At 37.9% G+C, this 23,746-nt stretch overlaps 1 protein-coding gene across 1 annotated transcript; it reads right to left on the bottom strand.

Annotated features, from left to right (window-relative positions):
- Positions 1–455: 455 nt before the first annotated feature.
- On the bottom strand, positions 456–1,385 carry LOC149174483 (uncharacterized). Its single transcript, XM_089420862.1, has one exon. It carries the CDS (start codon positions 1,383–1,385, stop codon positions 456–458), a length of 930 nt encoding a protein of 309 aa, XP_089276988.1.
- Positions 1,386–23,746: the final 22,361 nt, after the last annotated feature.

Here is a 23,746-nt window from a genome sequence, read left to right as displayed (position 1 = left end):
TCCTCTTTTATAAGATCCCAGAAAGAGTGGAAGAATGTAGTAGTGAAGCCATCCGGACCAGGAGCTTTTCCCTCCTTGAGCTGGTTCATAGCCAAATCCACCTCCTGAGGCATAACTGGTCGAAGAAGGAGTTGGTTGTGTTCTTTTGTGATGATTTTCGGCACATTTTGAGTGATCCTTTCTATAGCAGGCCATATATCAATTTCTGGTTCTTGATGGACCTCTTAGAACTGATCCATGAACTCCTGATCGATCTCTGAATGGTTTTCCACTCTTCCCCCTCCTCGCTTTTGTATGAAAGAGATGGTATTGTGCATTCTTCTTTGTATTGTTGTTCTGCGGAAGAATTTAGTGTTCCTTTCTCCTTCTTTCAGCCATGTAATCCTAGATTTCTACTTCCAGAGGATTTCTTCTTGCTTTCTTCTCTCCTCCAATTGATTGTGAATGTGCTTTTCCTATTCCAAAGTCCCTTCCTTGTATCCCTCTGTGATTATCTGTTGCTGGAGTTCTCTCATTTCTTTGTTTAGATCTTGTTGAGCCTGGAAGATGTTGCCAAAAGTCTCTTGATTCCAATGTTTGATTTGGGATTTCAGGAATTTGAGTTTCTGTTGAAACTGAAACATTTTTGAACCTTCTGGCGAAGGGAAGTTGTTCCAGGTGGATCTGATGAAGTCGTTGAAGGCGGGATGGGAGAGCCAAAAAGCTTCGAAACGGAATGGACGCCTGGTAGAGTTGCCTGGTCTTTGCCATTGGAGAGAGATAGGCCAATGATCAGAGCCTGAGAATGGAAGAATTGATGTCGAGATGTCACCTCCAAGATGCACTGCGTTATCAGAGATGAGGTATCTGTCTAGTTTAGAAGCAATTTGTTGCCGCCCAACCCTGCGATTGCTCCATGTGTGCATTCCATTGCAGAATTGCAGATCAATTAGCAGATTGTTTTGGATAAATTCTTTAAAGTGGCCATTTTCCAATTCCAGCTTGGCGCGGCCTCCCTGCTTTTCCTCCAGCTTGGTGATCATATTGAAGTCTCCTCCAATGATCCAAAGAGGATGGACTCTATTGAAGTTAAGCGCTTGTATTGTGTCTAGAAGAGCAATTTTGTTACCTGCTTCCTGTGGGAAGTAAACATTGGTGAGATGGCCATGAATGTTGGTGCCGATTATATGAAAAGTAGCCTGTATAATGTGATGGGATGCATGAAAGTCTGAAAGAGTTATAGCTTGTGTGTTCCAAGAAATTTCCAGTCCCCCGGAGGCACCCAAATCATCCAATGCAACCGAGTGACAACCCGACCATGCTCTAGAGAGGATGTTTCCAAGTGTGTTACTATTACATTTCGTTTCCTGCAAAAAGAAAATCTGGGGCTGCTCCTGCTTTATCATGTTTTTTATCATCCTGAGTTTCCCGGGGCTATTGAGCCCTCTTAGATTCCATGAGGTGAGCTTCATGATTCACTATTAGTGGTGGACTTGTAATACTTTGTCAACTTAGCATATCTGCCTGAGTCTACCAGGATTTTCCCTATTGTAATAGTTCTTTGAAGATCCGTCTTTCTTCAGTGTTTTTTGGAGTCTTTAGGAAGGAAGCTACCATCCCATTGACTACCTGAATGTATACCCAGTTGTTGTTGCTGGTAAGCCCTGGAGATGATGACTTCCAGTGTACTGAGCTGATGCTCTTGAATCTTGTCGTAGTCTTTCTTTCTGCATGCTTGTTCAAGCTTGAAAATGTCAAGTCCTCCCAAATCAATGCTTTCCGGTTCTTCTTCCATGTGTTGTGTCTGACTGCTTTCTGCTGAGGTGATTTCTAGGTGCAGGGTTTGACTGGGGAGACCATCAACATCCATTTCATTAGGTTTCCAATCAGGGTCCTTTCGAGCTGCCTCAGGGATTCCAATGTTGTCTTTTAGGGGCAAGGGAGTGGGAGAGGAGCCAGAAAGAGGGGGGGAGAGGACGAGATGATCAGCGGTGGGATTGGCAGAGAGATCTGAGGTGGGTCTTCTAAAGTTTTAGCAAGAACCTCAAAGCTGTTGCTTGTGGAGGGAATGGAGGCAGCGTCCTGCTGGGGCTTTTTTCCGGAGGAAGGTTTTTTATGCGATCTTTTGTGGTTTGTGACCTTGGTGAAGCCATCATGGGCCGACTTGTTTGAGGGGTCAGAGGCTTGGGGTTTAGCATTTAGAGGACAATCCCGAAAAATATGCCCATGGGCATGACACTTACGACAGCGAAAGGGTACATGTTCAAAATCCAAGGGTTGGATCCATTCATAGTCATCATGGAAGAGACTTACCGAGTCTGGAAGGGCTTTGTCCAGGCGCATGAAGACACAAATATGAGCATAGGAGGTGTATCTGCGCAGCTTCGTTTCTTCAACAATTTTTATAAACTCCCCTAGCCCCTTGCCAATGTCTCTGAGCGATTCTTCGTCCCAGTATTCTGACGGGAGCAAGTACATCCTAATCCAGACTGGTGCCCAGCTGAAATCCTCCTTGTCAGGGTTAAATCTCTCTACCCATTCCCTTAAATACAAACCAGCTGAGTTGAAGAAGTAGGGACCTTCATCCATGACCCTGTTCCGATCTTCGATGAAAATGAAAATTGCAGTGAAAAACCATTTTGGTCCTAGCTACAGGGTGACATGTCCCTTGGGTTTCCATTTGGCAGAGATCCATCCTTGCAAAGCTTTTTCAGTCGGCCAGAATCCAATAAATTTTCCAATGAGCGCATGGTCCTTCATGTACTGGATGTGACCATTGATTATTTGGTTGGGAAGTCCTATCTTAGGTCTTTCAGATGCTATGGGTTTGCATGTCGTTGATGTAACCATGGGCGTTTCCTATTGCCCAATATTTTCTTCTTGTACTTCACTGCGCCTGTCTGACTGATCAGTGGAAGCGTTTGTCGTTTCTTGCATTGGGGAGTCTCTTTTATCCGTGTCTTCTTGTTCTGGACCAGTCGGCTTTGTCGTATTCTTCGCTTGAGGATCTCTTTCGATTGAAGGGGAAGGCTTTGAAGCCCCCCCCTGAGGGAAAGCCATTGCAGAGCGGACTATGCCAGCAGTCTGTTGTCACGATGAGGAAGGCGGACGGAGAGTAGAGGCAGAGAGGGTTCAGACTGCACCGTTGCAAGGGCGATCAGAAACCCTAGGTTGCAGAGCGCTATCAATTCTTGGCTTACTGGAAGAAATAGTTATCTCTGAGAAAATAATATAATACTTTAACTTTCTTAATCTTGAAACCTTAATAGATAGAGAAAATCTAATATAACTAGGTAATCATAAATTCTGAATATAATGAAAACTATTTTTGCTATCTCTTTCTCATCTCAAAATTAAATACATCCTAAGTTTTAAGTAAACCTTACTTGGTTGATAATGATAAAACAAAAGACTTCTCCAACTTAGCTTGTATAATGACTCCTTTGTCATAGGTAGAGCCACTGCTGCCAGCAAACGTCCATAGTCTCGGCAGGGTTACCTTTTAACCATTTAATCATTCATTGTTCCATCCATTTCAGAGTATAATTTAAAAGAATGAATCCAAAAATATATGTTTCCACCTTTTTTGTATTTCATTTTCTTTTTTCCTTGCTTCTTTATTTTGTAAGATAAAAAGCCATTGTCCTAGTTTGGTGGCCAGCTGTTGACAATGCCATTCACTGGTTGTAATTTAACTGAACAAGCTGGTTCGTGATGAGACTCCTTGTCTTATAATTATCAATCATTACCCTGTTTTGGTATACAATATTGGTAATGTCAGTTGAACTAGTCCCCTATGAACATGGTAAGCAGGCTTATGATAATACCTCTTATCTTTTATATCAAATATATATTAGAATTACACTCTGAAAAATCATAAACTTTGATGGATGGGGTGAATAATTTTCTTTTTAAGAGAACATGGATGACAATTTTGAGAGTTGAAGATGATAAGCTTGAACCAGTATTTGTTTTGTATTGATAATCGTTTTTAGGCTTCTAAAACTTTTATAATCATTTACAGTATTTTTAACTTTTGAGAAGATTTTACAAAAATGAAAAGGGTTTTCAAAATTCAATTATACCTAATTCCATAGAATTTTCCTTTTCCTTCAAGGCTTCCATCTGTGAAAAGTAAATATTAAGACTATTTTCTTTTGAGTGACTTTTTCAATATAGTAAAGACCAATTGAAGGCTATCTACAACTTTATTTCTTAAGACAAAATAGCTACACAAATATAATTAGAAATTGAATATTTACAAAGTGAGGAGGAGTTACCTCATCAATTAAATAATTTTTTCAAAATAAGGCCATTGACAAGAAGAGAATCTCTCTTTCCTGATAGATCTTGTAATATGAATGTAGATGGACCTATTTTCTCACTGATTTGGAATGGTCCAAGCCACATTTTCAGAAACTTAGTGTGTTTTCCTTTATCCTCATGGGCTTTGTCCCACTTCAAAACTAGATCACCAACTTGTAAATGTTTTGAGCATGTTGAAGTCGTATCAAAAGAAGACTTGATAATTTGTTGATGCTTTGCATGTGTAATTCGGGATTTCTCCCTTTCTTCCTCTAGTTTTAGGATCTGATCATGTCTCAATTGAATTGAGGATAAGGGGTTTTCCTCAATAAACTGCACTAAGGCTAGTGATGGAAGTACTAGGTTTGATGGTATAACATCCTCCTTTCCATACACTAGATTAAATGGAGAAGTTCCTATTGAGGCCTTCTGTGTTATACGGTCTACCCATAGTGAAAATATTAAAGACTGATGCCAGTTTTTATGATTCTGATCAATAGTTCTTTTAATGATTTTGACAAGATTTTTATTAGTGGATTCTGCTAAAACATTACACTGAGGGTAGTAATTTGCAGAATATTTCAATTTGAATCCTATTTTGATAGTAAATTCAAGTATATAATTACCAGAGAAATAAGATGCATTATAAAAAATAAGAGTGTTTGGGACACCAAACCTGGTAATGATGAAATGGTCTATGAATTCAATGATTGCCTCAGAGTTTATTGTCTTCAAAGGAATTGCTTATACCCACTTAGTAAAGTAATCAGTAGCTGTAAGGATGTACCTATGCTGTTTGGATGAATGAGGAATAATTTCTCCAATGATATCCAATCCCCATTGTTCAAAGGGTTGTTCAATGTTGATTGGTTGCAAAGGAAAAGCTGGCTTCCTTTGTCTTCCACTAGTAGTTTGACATGTTTGGAATTTCCTTACATATTCATGAGTATCTCTAAATAAGGTGGGTCAGTAATACCCAACATGAATGATTTTTTGGGTTGTTGTATCATCTCCAAAATGTCCTCCTGCTGGACTATCATGTAGTTCCTGCAAGACCTTTTATGCTTCAAGATTTTCTAAACATCTTAATAAAATTGAATCATAATTCCATCTAAACAACACATCATCAACAATCATGAAGCTTTTTGCCTTTAGTATTATGGCACGTTTATTTTTATAGGAAATATTAGAAGGAGCGTACCCATTTTTTAAATAGAATATCAAATCTGCATATTGGGATTCAGGATTAATGGTACTTATCTCATTGATTTCTTCAATACCGTTTGTACCTTCATGTTCCTGAATATTAGAAGCTCCTGCTAACAACCTGCAAAAACCTTGGCCTTTGACAATCTTTGCTAGTCTAATTTCCAAGTCATATTCTTGTAATGTCGTGACCCAATTTTCTCTTTTTTCTCCCAATTCCCTTTGAACTAGTAACTGTCTTACTGTTGAAAAAGGGACTATAACTTTTGTATGAGCCTTTAAGAGAAAGGGCCTAAAGTGTTTAATGGCTTTATATACAGCAAAGGCTTTTTTTTCAACTTCAGAGTAATTGAGTTCAGCTCCTTGAAGGTTTGAACTATAAAATGAAGTTGGTGCTTCCAATTTTTTATTATTGATTTGTGTCAGCACTACTGTATAAGATGAATCAGATGTGAGAGTAGATAGAATGAAATGATTTGAAAAATCAGGAGTGTTTAATGCAGGAGAATTTATGATTTCTTTCTTGATTGAATCAAAAGATTATTTTTATATATGTCCCCATTTAAACACTGAATTCATCTTAATCATGGTTTGTAATGGTAAAACAATCTACGAAAAATCTGGGGCAAATATTTTTACAAAATTACTCTGGCCTAAAAATGATTGCATTGTTTTTTATTATGTGGAAATGAAATATCAGAAATCTCTTTGATTCTATCTGGATCAATATAAATACCATCCTTCGAAACAATGAATCCCAAGAGTTTACCTTGGTCAGGAGCAAAAAAGGAATTCTTAGGATTGAGTGAAATGCCATACCTTTTGCAACATTCAAAGATTTGTTTCAAATCATGCAAGTGATTTGATCTTTTCTCAGAGAAAATTGTAATGTCATCCAAATAGACAACTACTGATTTATTGATTAGGCCTTTGAATGTGATGTCCATTGCTCTTTGAAATGTAGCTCCAGCATTGATTAATCCGAAAGGAATTTTTTGATAGGCATAAGTTCCCCATTTGGTTCTAAAGGTAGTCTTAAGTCTGTCATTAGGGTGGACCAAAATTTGATTATATCCTGAAAAACCATCTAAGAAGGACATTAATTCAGAACCAACTACTGAATGGAGAGTTTGCTCCATGGTAGGTAAAGGGAAGTTATCCTTTTGACTTTCTTTATTAAGATTTCTGAAATCAATACAAATTCTAATGTCACCATTTTTCTTCCTTACTAGGACCATGTTGGACACCCAATTTGAATGTCTAACATGAAAAATTATTTTAGCTTTCAAGAGTTTGTTTAATTCAGCTTTTATTTGACTCTCTAAGTTAGGATGAATCTTCCTTAATTTTTTTTGTACTGGTTTTTCTTCAGATATCATTGGAATTGTATGTTGTATGATAGATGTATCATATGTTTTCAAATCATCATATTTCCAAGCGAAAACATTTTTATATCTATGCAATAATCTGATAAATGCAATTCTTTCTTCTGAAGTAAGTCCTAATCCCAAATTGATGTTTTGTGGTTTCTCCTCAATACCAAGGTTTATTAATTCAAATCTCAAAGTAGAACTTTGAAGCTTTGAATTAGTAATCTATTTAAACCTATCTTTGATGTCATAAAGGTCTTCAAGTTTGACCACTGGTTTGGGTATTGAGTTTTCTTCAAGCTTTTCCTTTATTTGAAGATCATGTTCACTTTCATCAATAATTTGATCATCATAAGACTTATCAAAAGTTAAGAAATTTAAAATTTCATCATCATGATTGAACACTCGCCAGTTAGTGACATTGTTAGGAATCGATGGTCTGAAAATTAACTCTACTGAAAATCTATTGGGACTATAATCTTCAGATGGCAGGAGTTTAGAAGAAATATTAGCTAGTAAATCTACCACTGCATTCTGAGACTTAGGAATGGGAGAAATATTGAATGCTAGGAAATGAGATATAAGGTCTTGTAACAATGACTGATAATGTTTAAGGTGACTAGAAAGACAATGTATGGTATTCCTGACTTGTCTTATAATAATTTCAAAGCCACCAAACACTTTTAAATATTGAACTTTAAGACCTATTGCTTTATAAAGTCCTTGAATCAAGGCTTCATATTCAGTAATATTGTTTGTGCATTCTGTTGAAGCCCCAAAAATCGGGTCGACAACAAGGGGGATACCCACCCGGTCCGGACCTTGGTTGGCAGCTCCTTATCCGTTTGGTATAGCGGGTCCGACTGGGGATAATGGGACCATTTTCTCAATCTAAGGGTGTGTGTGTGTGCAGAGTTGGATGTTGTTGATCTAAGAATACTTAAAGCTAATCTAATTCAAACTTTTAAACTAAATCTATGCTATTGTAATCTAATGAAAAACAACACATCTAATCTATGCTAACCCGGGGTGTATTTCTTCTATTATGCAATCTAAAAAGATTTCAAACAATAACTGGTAATAAAGATCATTCAGCTATCATAAGAATAGAAATCATTTAAGATAAACCACTTTGCATAAAAAGTTAGGCAAAACAGTTGTGAACAGCATATCGCATAATAAGTTATTCATACATCAGACATAAATAAATGACTCCACCGTACAAAAGTGCCAAATGGTAACTCACACATTCATGCAATAACATATAAACAACTAAAACCTGTATATCACTTTCAGAATATAAGCAGAAATGATCAAGAGATAAAAGTACCATTTATGACTGGTCCTACTTATAAGCTTCAAGCAACAATGATTTATCTCTACTTGTTCTAACATCTACTAAGAGTACAGAAGTGCAACATCAGTAGCAGACATCGAATGCAAACATTAATAAATCTCGATCCATCCATTCATCAAAACCTCCTCTGAGGGTGCAGAAGTGCATGTTCTGAGGACAAGTTTTTTACAAATTTCTGGACCCCTCTCCAAATGCAATGAGAAGGGTTAAAATACTACTTCGTAATTCTAATAATAGTTTGTTTACAAAATTTAAGATGCGGTTTTCAAATGACCGTCCTTTTTCTAATCTAATTTTAAAGAAAAACAACATTCTAAATTAGACTATTTCTGAATCTGATCTCTAAAGCTGCAAGTCTTCATCATGGGCTTGCGGAGAGTCGGCTGGCTGACTTCTGCTTTGAGCTGGGCTGCGAAAACGGAATCTATGAGAGTTGGCACTACCTTTTCGGCCGCGTTTATGATGCATTTCACAGTCATCCATTGACTATGCGGCTTGACCAAGTATGCCCAGTAACACTCCCAATTTAACCTGTTTAATGCTTGGATCGCTTTTCCCTTCTCCTGCACCTTCTGCTTCCATTCTGCTTCTAGTCGTAGTTTATTTGGTAGATACCCCGGGGTGGTCTCTTCGATTAAATTTGCTCTGTGCAAATTTTCATTTACACAGTCGATAAGAATGCTTGCTTGCGTGGCTGCTGTCTCCGCTGCTTGTTCCGCCTGCCTGATTTGATCTTCCCATTTATCAAAGAGCAATTCTTTATGATTCTCGTTTATTCTGGGTGCACTTGCTCTTTTCCCTTCATCTTCATCCTGCCAAGCCAAGTACTCTGTCACTCTTTTGTCACTCTGATCATAGTCACTCCGCAAGTCTACCACTTGATTGGTGATTTTATCGCTCAGTTCGCAATAATGACTCCACTGTGATATCTTACGTCCCAACTCTTCCTGTTGCTGCAGTAGTTGTTCATTTAAGCCAATAGACTCTGAAATAAATTCTGTAAGCTTAGGTTCATCTTTATGCATTTCTTGGAAAATTTGTAATTGTTTCCCTTTCTCGTCTAGACTTCTTTGATAGCTTATCTGCATCTGATGAAAGTTTTGCTGCAACTTCTCGAGCTGTTTGTTAGCTTCAATATTAGCATTGGCTTGTTGCAATTGTTGTTGTAGTAGCTGTATTTGATCTTCTTGTTCTTTCAACAGTTGCTGAACTTCCGATGCCTTGTCAATAGTTGCAGAAGCATATGCTCCTGCGATCTGAGACAACTTAGTGAGATTTTCAGATGGGTTATTGTTGGGGTCTTTCCATAAGACGTCCAATTGTTCAGCATCTTGTGACAATGTATTTTCTAGTTTTCTTTTCTTTCTCTGTCTTCTTACAACTGCTTTATGTTGGGGACTATAGAATACGTCCAGTGGAGGAATTTCTTCTACATTAAGTAGAAGCTCAAAAGGTGGAGCGATAGGAATGTCCTCCATTTCTGTAACACTGCTGACTATGGTTGAAACCACTTCTTGTGCTACCTGTGTATTTCTCACAGGCGTTCTTGGGGCTTGCCCTTCAAGATTGATCAGCTCGTTGAAGGTTTCTCATTCTTTGTCTAACTCTGTCGTGACGGGTGGCGTTTTAATGACGAGAGGGGAGACATCTCTTGGCGGAGAGGCGATAACCTGCTGTTGTGACATTTCACTTGACAGAGCCGTTTCTTTAGCTGCCTCTTCGTTCTTTCCTTGGTCGCTTCCAGACCCTTTAGAATGTTCAGGTACTCCTTGCGCAGTGTTAGATTTAGATCTGGAAGTGCTTGAGTTCCCACTGAGGCTAACACTTGGAGTCGGTTCTCTGGCAGGCAGTCGCAGCTTTTCTAAAGGAACACTGGCCAGTCTTCTTTCCTGTTTTTTTCTTTTAGGTCTTTAGTTAGGCCGCCTTCTGAACAGGTTTGATAAGCAATTTCTCGAGCCAGCAGTTTGTCAGGAATATACAAGGGTAGGACATGAGGAGGGACGGTGCTTCCAAATACTCTAATATAGGTGAACCATTCTTCCCCGAACCATCTTGCGATGGGGATGATATCTATCCGTGCCTCGGGTGAGCACCTCGGGGGATCTTCATCATACATCATTCTATACAAGGGTAAGATAAGCCCGTGACAAATCTGGTAGAAATGTGGGATGAACTGAGAATCCCACAGTACCTTATGATAAACATGGATAGGTAATGGGTCCTGGGTAGTCCATTTCCAACCCATAATGGGAAATTTAGACACATAACAAATAGAATCCATAACATATGCGGATAGATAAAAAGGAGGATAGATCCTTTGAGACAAGGATCTTTTAGACCGGTAATTGATAATAGCCGTGTATAGATTATCAGAACAGATCTTGGCCCAATCCATAATATCGGCATTTGTGGCAGCATCTATTAATGGTAACCATTCAGACGAAAACTTATTGATATCTGGCATCCCAAATAATCTACAAAGCATGGCTACAACAAAGCAATACGGAGAGGTGAGGGAACCAGTGCTGTACATACCGTTTTTGTCTTTCTTGAGCGGTTCCTCTTTTCTGGACCAATCTCTGGTGGTCTCTGACAGGTCTGGGTTCTCTGCCACAAATTTCTTAACGAATTGTGCATTGTAAGTCGCCTGCGGTTTAGGAAGATCATACATAAGCTTTAAATCTTGTGCAGCGAATGATCCGATGAGCCCTTGTCCTTGAATCTTGAATTGTCTGTTGTCCATGTCTGCATTGTCAATTATCCACTTGATCATATCCGTATATGGTAGAATTTTGGGCCTTGCTGCTATCCGATGAAGAAATGAGCATGCTAGCTCTTCTAAGGACGCTTCGGAAGAGCGTTGTGAGCCCACGACAGCAGTAACCTTCATTATTCTGGGATTCTCCTCCTCAAACAGTCTGTACATGCTTTCCCACGTCGATATCCCTGCGTCTTTGTTACAGGCTGTGTCTGTATACAAAGGCGCCATTTCCTTTGTCTTTTCCTTCGCCTCAGAGCCCTGAGCTCTATTTTTCTTTCCCATTTCTTCCTGTGTATGGCTGTGTATCGTCTTTCGCTCTCCGTTCCTGCAGCTCACAAGTGAAATGGAAATGACTGATCAAGGAAGGTGATGGGAGAGTTTTAAATGCAGCAGATATATCAAATATGCCACCTTACGTGAAGTAATTCTTTACAAAAGCACGCGTCTACATTTCATTTAATAGCTGACAACTAATCCCTTTACTATCATTAAAAGCGCATGATCTTGAGTCAGATTATGGTAAGTGGCTTTTCTTAAATAGCATGCCCGCAGGATTCGTGATGAAGTGATTTTATGATTTGCTTACGTAACATCGCAGATCACGCCATCGCAAATCGCACCATCACAGATCGCGTAAACACACGAATATAACATCGTAGCGATCGCAACATCGCAGATCGCAGAAGTTTTATGCTTGCCAAATCTTGTCAGCTCATTTTCTGCGATATGCGATCTTGTGATCGGTGTTATCGTAGATCGGTAAATCTTGAAGTTTTTTCGTTATGAGTATTACTTTATTGCGATGCGATATATTGCTTAGCATGAGGGTCTTGTACATACCGGGATTATACTCAAATGGAAGCACTTCCTATCTTTTTTGCAACGCGGCTTTAAAGATTTTTCCTTATCATAGACTTAGGTTTTAAAATATTCAAAAGACCTTCCTAAGCTTATGATGGTAACCTTATTTTGGAGAAAGGAAACTCTTGCTTTTCCTAAATTTTAACTAAGGGTCCCCATTCATTTAGCATTTTGGACAACACTTAAATGAAAAAAGGGGGGGGTTGTTGCTAGCCACAACAATTGGCGATTCACTTGGGAGAACCAGTTATCTCTGCATTTTCTATTGAATTTTTTAAACTTCCGAAACAACAAAAAAAAATTCAGAAAATTAAACTTCATTATAAAAAGATAAAGCATATTATACTCCAAACTGTCAATGATATTTTGCTTCAACTTCTTTCTATTTTAATTGTTTGTTTTCTCAGCTTGTCCTTGCATTTACATCAACCATTACTTGGTCTTGTAAAGATAAAATAAAGTCTTCCCTGTGTAGCAGCTTTTTAAATATGCTCCTTTGTCGCAGGTAGAGCCTATGCTGCCAGCAGGTGTCCATAGCCTCGACAGGGTTACCTATTACCCAGTAATGATCCTTTATCCTGTTTAAGGTGATCTACAACTTTCAAAGAAAAATCCAGATTGACACTTTTTCCTTTTTTATTCTTAAAGAACAATGTCTTGGTTTGGTAGCCAAATTATGACACAGTCATTCACTTGATTTACACTTTTGCTGAACAAGCTAGCTCGTGATGAGACCCCTTGTCTTGTGATTTCAATAATCTTAAGTCGTTGCCCTGTTTTGGTGGACAGTAATGGCAAAGTCAACAAAGTTTATAATATCTGTGATTATGATAAGCCGGCTCGTGATGAGACCTCTTATTCTTTGAGATATAGTGTTTCTTGGATTGTCTCTCTGAATGCTGCGATTTTCTCTAACAGGGAGGATATCATCGCTTTCCTTAAGAAAGTTCTGGATGACAATAATAGAGTTTTTGGAAATGGCTGTTTCTACAGGGAATCCTTATTTTGTTATTGATACCTTTCATTGTACTGATATAAAACAATTTCTTCACTAAGATTGCTTTCGTCAAGTTTTTTGGAAGTTGAAACTAGTATCATATCTGGTTTAAAGTTTTTAACTATATCTATTAATAATAAAGATCAAGTTTCTAAAAAAAAAAATTTGCTATTTATACAAGCAAAAGTTCAAAATCTGATAGAGAAATGGTGTCTTTAGTAAATGTCAAATGCTGTTAACCACAACAAATTTTATTAGGAAACAAAAACATTTTAAAGAAATGAGAGGTTGAAATTCCCTAGGATTATGTACATAATAGGGATAATCTCTTCTCTTATTTTGCCTACCAATATTTAAAAACCAAATTATCCACCTAATAACCTAGCTAAATTACTCCTACTCCTATTCTAATTATACACAGAAAAATTAACTAGGTAAAATGATATTTCCAGTGGAACCATCTTTTCATTTTTATTCCTACACGTATGTACCTTTTAAACATCAGTGTTGAGAACAAAGCTTTTCTTGGATTGTGAACATTGGATGTGAAATTAGAAAGTGTAACTTCAGTCGAAATTCTGTCTGAAATTTCTTTCTTATGAAATCTTCTGTCCAATTGGATACCTATTGGATCATAAAAATCGGGATGAATTTCTATTATGGATTGGTGATCATGTAATAGGAAAGATGACAAGCCAGGTTGCGAATATGATTTTTCAGTTTTAATGGCCTGTAATCCATTATGCGTAAGAGTCAAGCTTTTAGCAATTTCTTGTAAAAGGAAAGTTTCCATATATAAATCACTAAATAAATCAATGAGGAATAGATAGAAATTTGTGACAAGAGATTTATCTATTAACGCGAATTGCTGGCAAGTTTCCAAAAATACTTTCTTTCGTCGATGATGTCTTGGAGGACATAGAAGTTTTTTAAGGAAGTCTGATATTGATTGATCTTGGAATTGAAAAAGTTCTATACTTCCTTGACACAATCTAGTTTTCCAAAATGGTAGCACATCTTTCAAATGTTCTTTGATAAGGTGCTCAGTATACCATAGTAATCTATCAAAAGTCTGAAAATTTAAAACACAATCCGATTTTGTACAAAATGAGTGCAAGTGAGAAAGAATGAAATGATTATCTGTACAAATAATGTTACAGCACAGCTGGGATTGACTTGAAATATCTTCTTTTTCACAAGAACTGGCCAGAATTATGGGATCCGAGCAATTTCAAATTCCGTCTTGTGAATCAGAAGAGAAGTTATGATTTTGAACATGCATGGGGGTTTCCTCATGATATGAATCATAGATCGGGGTATTGTCTTGGATAGTAAAATCATGCAAATGATCCTTTACTTTGGAATGAGGATTGGCTGATATGATTCTTGAATTAGAATATCTCTCATTATCTGAGCTTTGTTGAGTTACTTAAGATAAATCAACAACATCATTGTCATCAAAGTAGCTATCATAAATGATTTTACAGGTTTCCCTAGATTTCTCTTTTTGATTGAATATTTTCAGACAAGGAAGGTCAAGTGATTCTTGTTTGAAAATGATCAAAGGATGTTCTATAGCTGTCTTTTTATCTTGAAAACCTAATGATGACTCATTTGAGTAATCCTCTGTACCTTTTGAGATATCTTTAACATTGAGAGGGGAAAAATTATCATCACTAAAAACATCAGGATAAAGAGAAAAATGCGATTCTGGAACAATGCATTTGAAAATATCATCGTGGAAAAATCTTTGTTCATCAGATTCATCATAGACATCAGGATTTAGATCATACCTTTGTGTACTGATACTTTTCGAAAGAGAATTAGTTTGCTGTTCTAACCTTGGCATATGCATTTGTTGACTTGCAATGATATTATCTGACCTTGTATCAAAGTCATCTCCTGGTTCCAAGGCAGGCTTTCCTCCATCATTCTCGCTTTCGTCTTCTTGCATTAGAGCATGCATGTCTCCTAGGCTTGTGGAACCTTCTCCATCATGAGTGATTTGTATATTCAAATTGGAATTCTCATTCATATTAGAAGAAAATGAGACAAAGCTTGGACTAATTTCTGTTGGATCAGACATAGGAGGCAGGGAATGCTCAGCATAATCTGAAGATTCTTCATCCATGAGTTCACTTTAAAGATCATACTTTAGACAATTAAGATGAAATCGCATATTAAAATCCCTAACAGATTCATCTTGTTTCCGTAGATAATCAATTTCATCATATACCTGGTCATAGTCATAACAATCAAATTTACAAATGAAAGTCTTGACGAATTGGTCCCAGCTGTGAATTGAGGCAACTGGGAGGGTTCTACACCATTTTCTAGCTTCCGCCGTGAATGTAAGAGTAAAAATTCTGCATAAAACGCCTTCATCAATTCTTTGAACGTTCGAACTTGAAACTCTTTGAATAAATTGAAGAGCATGATTAAAAGCAGAAGAATTATTCTTACCATTGAATTTTACCTGAGACAAGAGTCTTACCACTTCAGGTGGAGTGTTGGAAGAGGCACGAACATGGATGCAACTCCAAATGGGAAGTTTGTGAGCAGCCATCCTAATTCAAATGTTATGATTTCAAACCATTCCAATAGACAATATGCTTCAGGCCCTCCTTCTAGCGCCAAATATGTTGAAGCCCCGAAAATCAGGTCGACAACAAGGGGGATACCCACCCGGTCCGGACCTTGGTTGGCAGCTCCTTATCCGTTTGGTATAGCGGGTCTGACTGGGGATAATGGGACCAGTTTCCAAATCTAAGGGTGTGTGTGTGTGCAGAGTTGGATGTTGTTGATCTAAGAATACTTAAAGCTAATCTAATTCAAACTTTTAAACTAAATCTATGCTATTGTAATCTAATGAAAAATAGCACATCTAATCTATGCTAACCCGGGGTGTATTTCTTCTATTATGCGATCTAAAAAGATTTCAAACAATAACTGGTAATAAAGATCATTCAGCTATCATAAGAATAGAAATCATTTAAGATAAACCACTTTGCATAAAAAGTTAGGCAAAACAGTTGTGAACAGCATATCGCATAATAAGTTATTCATACATCAGACATAAATAAATGACTCCACCGTACAAAAGTGCCAAATGGTAACTCACACATTCATGCAATAACATATAAACAACTAAAAACTGTATATCACTTTTAGAATATAAGCAGAAATGATCAAGAGATAAAAGTACCATTTATGACTGGTCCTACTTATAAGCTTCAAGCAACAATGATTTATCTCTACTTGTTCTAACATCTACTAAGAGTACAGAAGTGCAACATCAGTAGCAGACATCGAATGCAAACATTAATAAATCTCGATCCATCCATTCATCAAAACCTCCTCTGAGGGTGCAGAAGTGCATGTTCTGAGGACAAGTTTTTGACAAATTTCTGGACCCCTCTCCAAATGCAATGAGAAGGGTTAAAATACTACTTCCTAATTCTAATAATAGTTTGTTTACAAAATTTAGGATGCGGTTTTCAAATGACCGTCCTTTTTCTAATCTAATTTTAAAGAAAAAACAACATTCTAAATAAGACTATTTCTGAATCTGATCTCTAAAGCTGCAAGTGTTCATCATGGGCTTGAGGACAGTCGGCTGGCTGACTTTTGCTTTGAGCTGGGCTGCGAAAACAGAATGTATGAGAGCTGGCACTACTTTTTCAGCCGCGTTTATGATGCATTTCACAGTCATCCATTGACTATGCAGCTTGACCAAGTATGCCCAGTAACACTCCCAATTTAACCTGTTTAATGCTTGGATCGCTTTTCCCTTCTCCTACGCCTTCTGCTTCCATTCTGCTTCCAGTCGTAGTTTATTTGGTAGATACCCCGGGGTGGTCTCTTCGATTAAATTTGCTCTGTGCAAATTTTCATTTACACAGTCGATAATAATGCTTGCTTGTGTGGCCGTTGTCTCCGCTGCTTGTTCCGCCTGCCTGATTTGATCTTCCCATTTATCAAAGAGCAATTCTTTATGATTCTCATTTATTCTGGGTGCACTTGCTCTTTTCCCTTCATCTTCATCCTGCCAAGCCAAGTACTCCGTCACTCTTTTGTCACTCTGATCATAGTCACTCCGCAAGTCTACCACTTGATTGGTGATTTTATCGCTCAGTTCGCAATAATGACTCCACTGTGATATCTTACGTCCCAACTCTTCCTGTTGCTGCAGTAGTTGTTCATTTAAGCCAATAGACTCTGAAATAAATTCTGTAAGCTTAGGCTCATCTTTATGCATTTCTTGGAAAATTTGTAATTGTTTCCCTTTCTCGTCTAGACTTCTTTGATAGCCTATCTGCATCTGCTGAAAGTCTTGCTGCAACTTCTCGAGCTATTTGTTAGCTTCAATATTAGCATTGGCTTGTTGCAATTGTCGTTGTAGTAGATGTATTTGATCTTCTTGTTCTTTCAACAGTTACTGAACTTCCGATGCCTTGTCAATAGTTGCAGAAGCATATGCTCCTGCGATCTGAGACAACTTAGTGAGATTTTCAGATGGGTTATTGTTGGGGTCTTTCCATAAGACGTCCAATTGTTCAGCATCTTGTGACAGTGTATTTTCTAGTTTTCTTTTCTTTCTCTGTCTTCTTACAACTGCTTTATGTTGGGGACTATAGAATACGTCCAGTGGAGGAATTTCTTCTACATTAAGTAGAAGCTCAGAAGGTGGAGCGATAGGAATGTGCTCCGTTTCTATAACACTGCTGACTATGGTCGAAACCACTTCTTGTGCTACCTGTGTATTTCTCACAGGCGTTCTTGGGGCTTGCCCTTCAAGATTGATCATCTCGTTGAAGGTTTCCCATTCTTTTTCTAACTCTGTCGTGACGGGTGGCGTTTTAATGACGAGAGGGGGGACATCTCTTGGCGGAGAGGCGATAACCTGCTGTTGCGACATTTCACTTGACTGAGCCGTGTCTTTAGCTGCCTCTTCGTTCTTTCCTTGGTCGCTTCCAGACCCTTTAGAATGTTTAGGTACTCCTTGCGCAGTGTTAGATTTAGATCTGGAAGTGCTTGAGTTCCCACTGAGGCTAACGCTTGGAGTCGGTTCTCTGGCAGGCAATCGCAGCTTTTCTAAAGGAACACTGGCCAGTCTTCTTTCCCGTTTTTGTCTTTTAGGTCTTTAGTTAGGCCGCCTTCTGAACAGGTTTGATAAGCAATTTCTCAAGCCAGCAGTTTGTCAGGAATATACAAGGGTAGGACATGAGGAGGGACAGTGCTTCCAAATACTCTAATATAGGTGAACCATTCTTCCCCGAACCATCTTGCGATGGGGATGATATCTATCCGTGCCTCGGGTGAGCACCTCGGGGGATCTTCATCATACATCATTCTATACAAGGGTAAGATAAGCCCGTTACAAATCTGGTAGAAATGTGGGCTGAACTGAGAATCCCACAGTACCTTATGATAAACATGGATAGGTAATGGGTCCTGGGTAGTCCATTTCCAACCCATAATGGGAAATTTAGACACATAACAAATAGAATCCATAACATATGCGGATAGATAAAAAGGAGGATAGATCCTTTGAGACAAGGATATTTTAGACCGGTAATTGATAATAGCCGTGTATAGATTATCATAACAGATCTTGGCCCAATCCATAATATCGGCATTTGTGGCAGCATCTATTAATGGTAACCATTCAGACGAAAACTTATTGATATCTGGCATCCCAAATAATCTACAAAGCATGGCTGCAGCAAATCAATACGAAGAGGTTAGGGAACCAGTGCTGTACATATTGTTTTTGTCTTTCTTGAGCGGTTCCTCTTTTCTGGACCAATCTTTGGTGGTCTCTGACAGGTCTGGGTTCTCCGCCACAAATTTCTTAACGAATTGTGCATTGTAAGTTGCCTGCGGTTTAGGAAGATGATACATAAGCTTTAAATCTTGTGCAGCGAATGATCCGATGAGCCCTTGTCCTTGAATCTTGAATTGTCTATTGTCCATGTCTGCATTGTCAAGTATCCACTTGATCATATCCGTATATGGTAGAATTTTTGGCCTTGCTGCTAACCGATGAAGAAATGAGCATGCTAGCTCTTCTAAGGACGCTTCGGAAGAGCGTTGTGAGCCCGCGACAGTAGTAACCTTCATTATTCTGGGATTCTCTTCCTCAAGCAGTCTGTACATGCTTTCCCACGTCGATATCCCTGCGTCTTTGTTACAGGCTGTGTCTGTATACAAAGGCGCCATTTCCTTCGTCTTTTCCTTAGCCTCAGAGCCCTGAGCTCTATTTTTCTTTCCCATTTCTTCCTGCGTATGGCTGTGTATCATCTTTCACTCTCCGTTCCTGCAGCTCACAAGTGAAATGGAAATGACTGATCAAGAAAGATGATGGGAGAGTTTTAAATGCATCAGATATATCAAATATGCCACCTTACGTGAAGTAATTCTTTACAAAAGCACGTGTCTACATTTCATTTAATAGCTGACAACTAATCCCTTTACTATCATTAAAAGCGCATGATCTTGAGTCAGATTATGGTAAGTGGCTTTTCTTAAATAGCGTGCCCGCAGGATTCGTGATGAAGTGATTTTATGATTTTCTTACGTAACATCGCAGATCGCGCCATCGCAAATCTCACCATCGCAGATCGCGCAAACACACGAATATAACATCGCAGCGATCGCAACATCGCAGATCGCAGAAGTTTTATGCTTGCCAAATCTTGTCAGCTCATTTTCTGCGATATGCGATCGGTGTTATCGCAGATCGGTAAATCTTGAAGTTTTTTCGTTATGAGTATTACTTTATTGCGATGCGATATATTGCTTAGCATGAGGGTCTTGTACATACCGGGATTATACTCAAATGGAAGCACTTCCTATCTTTTTTGCAACGCGGCTTTAAAGATTTTTCCTTATCATAGACTTAGGTTTTAAAATATTCAAAAGACCTTCCTAAGCTTACGATGGTAACCTTATTTTGGAGAAAGGAAACTCTTGCTTTTCCTAAATTTTAACTAAGGGTCCCCATTCATTTAGCATTTTGGACAACACTTAAATGAAAAAAGGGGGGGGGGGGGGTTTGTTGGCCACAACACATTCAAATTCTAATCTGCATGATAACATGGCCTTTTCTCCCTCGGGACTAACTAAAATACATCATGCTCCTTCACCTTCATTAGATTTAGACCCATAAAAATATAATAACCAAAACAAAGGTTTATCTACAATTTTATTTACAATTTCCTCAGTAATTTTAACAAACCTCGATGTATCTGTTTGGGAAATTTTTTTGATTTGAGATGTGAAACTATTAACTAAGAAAGGTGATGATTAGGCATTAAAATTACCAAAGAATGATTCAGATGAATAGTTACCCAGAATTTTGTTGTTGAATGCTATAGGCTAGTTTTCTTGCTCAAACTCTGTTACAGTATGAGTAATATGTTTCTCTCGATCAATTTTTATCTGATTTGGCTTTCCTTTATAGGGTAGCCACATGTTCGACTAATCGGTGGAAATGTAACCATGAAGTTTCTTAGACCAGTCTCTACTTAAAATTAAACCACAGAATTCAGGAATATCAGTCATTAAAATATCAATTCTCTGAACAACTCTTGGGTCAGCTGATAACCTAATGGTAACTGAGTTGATTTCTCCTAATACTTGGACCTTAGTTCTATCCAACTGGACAATATGGATTGCAAACTTTTGGGGTTCAATGTTCAGTTTGGAACAAACTGAAGCTGGCATTATATTCAAGGAAGCCCTTGAGTCTATCAAACAATTGTGCAGCTTTCTATTATAAATCTTGTAGGTTAAGAGAAAAGGAGGAGTATGGGAATTTGATCTATCTCCGATCAGAACAGCATCAGTAGCTTCTACTCTACCAAGAGGTGGTTTACCTGTTTCGTTAGCAGCTTTGGACAATACAACATTTGGAAGAGGAGAAGAAGGTACTCCATCTAACTCCTTAAGCAGTGATTTTTGTTGATGTTTGAGTTTACTAAGCTCAAACATTGTGATATTTGCCTTTGTTTTCTTCATGTCTTCAATAATTTTGTAATCCATAGAGTTTGTAACTACTAACGTTTTAGATGTTGAAGGTGGATTTGAAGCTGATGGCTGATTTTGAGAAGGTATCGCTGTAGACTTCTTTGTGGGAACTTTTTCTTTAGTAGTGGTACCTGTATTCCTTTTCTTCTGAGTTATTTGAACAGGTTCAGGAGTACCTTTACTCCTGGTAGTTACAGGGAAAGCTTCCTGTTCATTTTCTATATCAGAATTAGGCAAGATAAAGTCCCACATCCCATGACATTCTACAGTTACTTCTTCTTCAGTTTCTTCAGATGATAAGACTGTCTCTTCTTCTTCATCTTCCTCAGGGTCTAAGTCTGCATTGGATATAGCATTTGGGGGTTTTGATTCAAGTTTCTTAAAGTTTCTAAATGGCCTTTTTGTTGAAGTCTCAGCTACTTGCTTCTTGATTTCTATCATTTCGTTTGACATAGTCTTGAGAACTTTTTGGAGACCTTCCATATCATAGGGATCTTTAGCCATTTTCTTCTTTGAATCATCTTTGAAGGAGACCTTTTTTGATTTTCTATCTTCAAGAGCAGCTTTCTTTTCTAAGGCAATGATGTGTTTCTCTACAGCAAGTGCCTCTTTCATATTTTCTGCTAGAGTTGGTTTTGCAGCTCTATCTACAAAGATAGCTATATTTGAGGGTAAAGCTGTTATATACCATTCGCTTCTAACTTGCTCACTAGGTTTAGAGGCAGTCGGGATCTTATTTAAGAGTTTATTAAATCGTGAATTGAATTCTTTTATAGGTTCTTTAGACTCTGTCCTAAGATTTAAAAGATCATTGATTAACGTCGCTACAAATCTGTCATCACTGTCTTTAGTAAAAAATTGTTCTTGAAAAATGTTCCAACTAGTAATGGATCCTGATGGCAAGGAAAAGTACCAAGACCCAGCTGATCCTTGTAGGGTATAAGGGAAAAGTCTAACAACCACATCTTCCTCTATAACTCCTTTTAAGTTGAATGACAACATAAAGTTGTTAATGTGTTCATCTGCCTGTATGCCTGCATCTAGATTAAATTTCGGCAACCATTTTTCAGGATGAGCTAAAAATGGGTGCAAAGATGCAGGCATTGTGACTGCACCAGGATTATTCTATGGATTTTGTGCCATTGGCGAGCTACTAATAGATGAAAGTGCCGATGAAGTTCTAGATGGTTAGGAAGGAGAAGATATTTAAGTTTGAGGGGGTTGAGAAATAGATGTTGAAGTTCCAGTTCCCTGTTGAATAACAATCTGGAGTGGAGGAGTGGATGGTTGACTTCGCACTGGAGAAGATGAAATGGATGATGATGATGAGAAAGTTTCACTATCAGATCCTTCAGTTGTTTTCCTTGCCCATTTCCTTTTAGGCAAAGGTAACTCAGTAGGTTCAATACCAAGATTTTCACTCTGAAGTCTGGTGAGGGGGTGAGAAGGAATGAATTGCGAAGTTATACTACCTTGAGATACCTCAGATTTTTGTGGTGATATTGAGAATCCTTGAAGTTTATGGATGAGAGACTGTACTTCAGGAGATTCTGGAGTTAATTTATTTGAGATATTTTGGGGTTGAGCAGTGGTCATTGTCTCTTCTACCTCTCGCTTGGAAACTGGAGTTCCAGCCTGCAAGGGGGAAGTCAGAGGTGAGGTGGAGGGAGATTTACTCTCAGAATGGATTGTAGATTTGGGTTTGCTTTCCATTCACAGTTCATTCCCTCCTTCTAGGGCCAAAAAATGTTGATGCCTTGAAAATCACTACATCAACATCGAAGAAAACCAGCCGGTCCGGACCTTAAAGGCAGCTCCTTTTCCGTTTGGTGTGGTGGCTTCGACTAGATATAATGGGACATGTTTCCCAATGATTTATGAATAGGATGGATAAGTCTTTAATTTACTTATAGCTAATGGAAAATGATGAAAGATTTATTCTAAAATGCAATAATGTAATTAGCTAATATATCCCGGGAAGTCTCTATTTTAGCGCAACTCTTAATGGTTCTTATTGAAAAGTAGGCATGTAGATGTCTCTACTTTTAAACAAAAATATTCATTCATATGATAATTACTTTGTTCAAATAGTTGAACAAAGTAATAATTAAAACATTATTGCACTGATCTTCATATATCATTGACACATATATAGATGAAAAATAACAACTCTTGAACATTCAATAGTGATAAGTAAAAGAGATTGTTGTAAGAGCTTATACATACATCAATAATAGCAAAATGAATGAATGCTAGTTCACATAAAAGAATGAAGCAAAACATAGATAATAGTACCATATGTGTTTGAATCCCCTCCGACATGAATTGCATTTGGATCCCACTTTCTAACTTGGAAATACTTTTATAGGAAGCAGTAGTGCATATCAGACAAAAGTACTCTTCATTAAAAACTCAGAATTCAGGTCCAGTTTCATAAAAAAATATATATTGGAAGCACAATAGTGCAACTTCCAATCCAAGTCTTAATACAAAATTTTTAGGACCCTTTCTAAAAACATGAAAGGGTCTATAAATACTATCTAAGCTAACTAACTATGAAATAAAAATGTTGTGAGCTGGTATAACCAAATCACAAATATATGAAAATCTCCCCAAAATAGACATGCTTGCAGTCGGTAAGAATGGTTCATTGTTTTGGCTGACTATCTTTTGGCTTGAGCTGGCATCGTAGCTGGGCAGTATATGTGGCATTAGTAATTTCAGGAATCATGTAACCAATTGCATTGGTTAGGCATTTGATCGTTGTCCTTTGACTATAGGGTTTAACAAGGAAGAACCAAAAGTTTTCCTATGTTAAAGTTTGAATGCCCACGATCAATCTCTCCCTCTTTTCTAGTTCCTGTTTCCATGTCTGCTCC

Source organism: Pinus tabuliformis, chromosome 4_1, assembly GCF_031772625.1.
Source record: "Pinus tabuliformis cultivar Carrire ecotype Pingquan chromosome 4_1, CPIR1, whole genome shotgun sequence".
NCBI lineage: Eukaryota > Viridiplantae > Streptophyta > Pinopsida > Pinales > Pinaceae > Pinus > Pinus tabuliformis.
The sequence above is the reverse complement of the archived record's forward strand: the minus strand, read 5'-3'. Positions and strand labels throughout refer to the sequence as shown.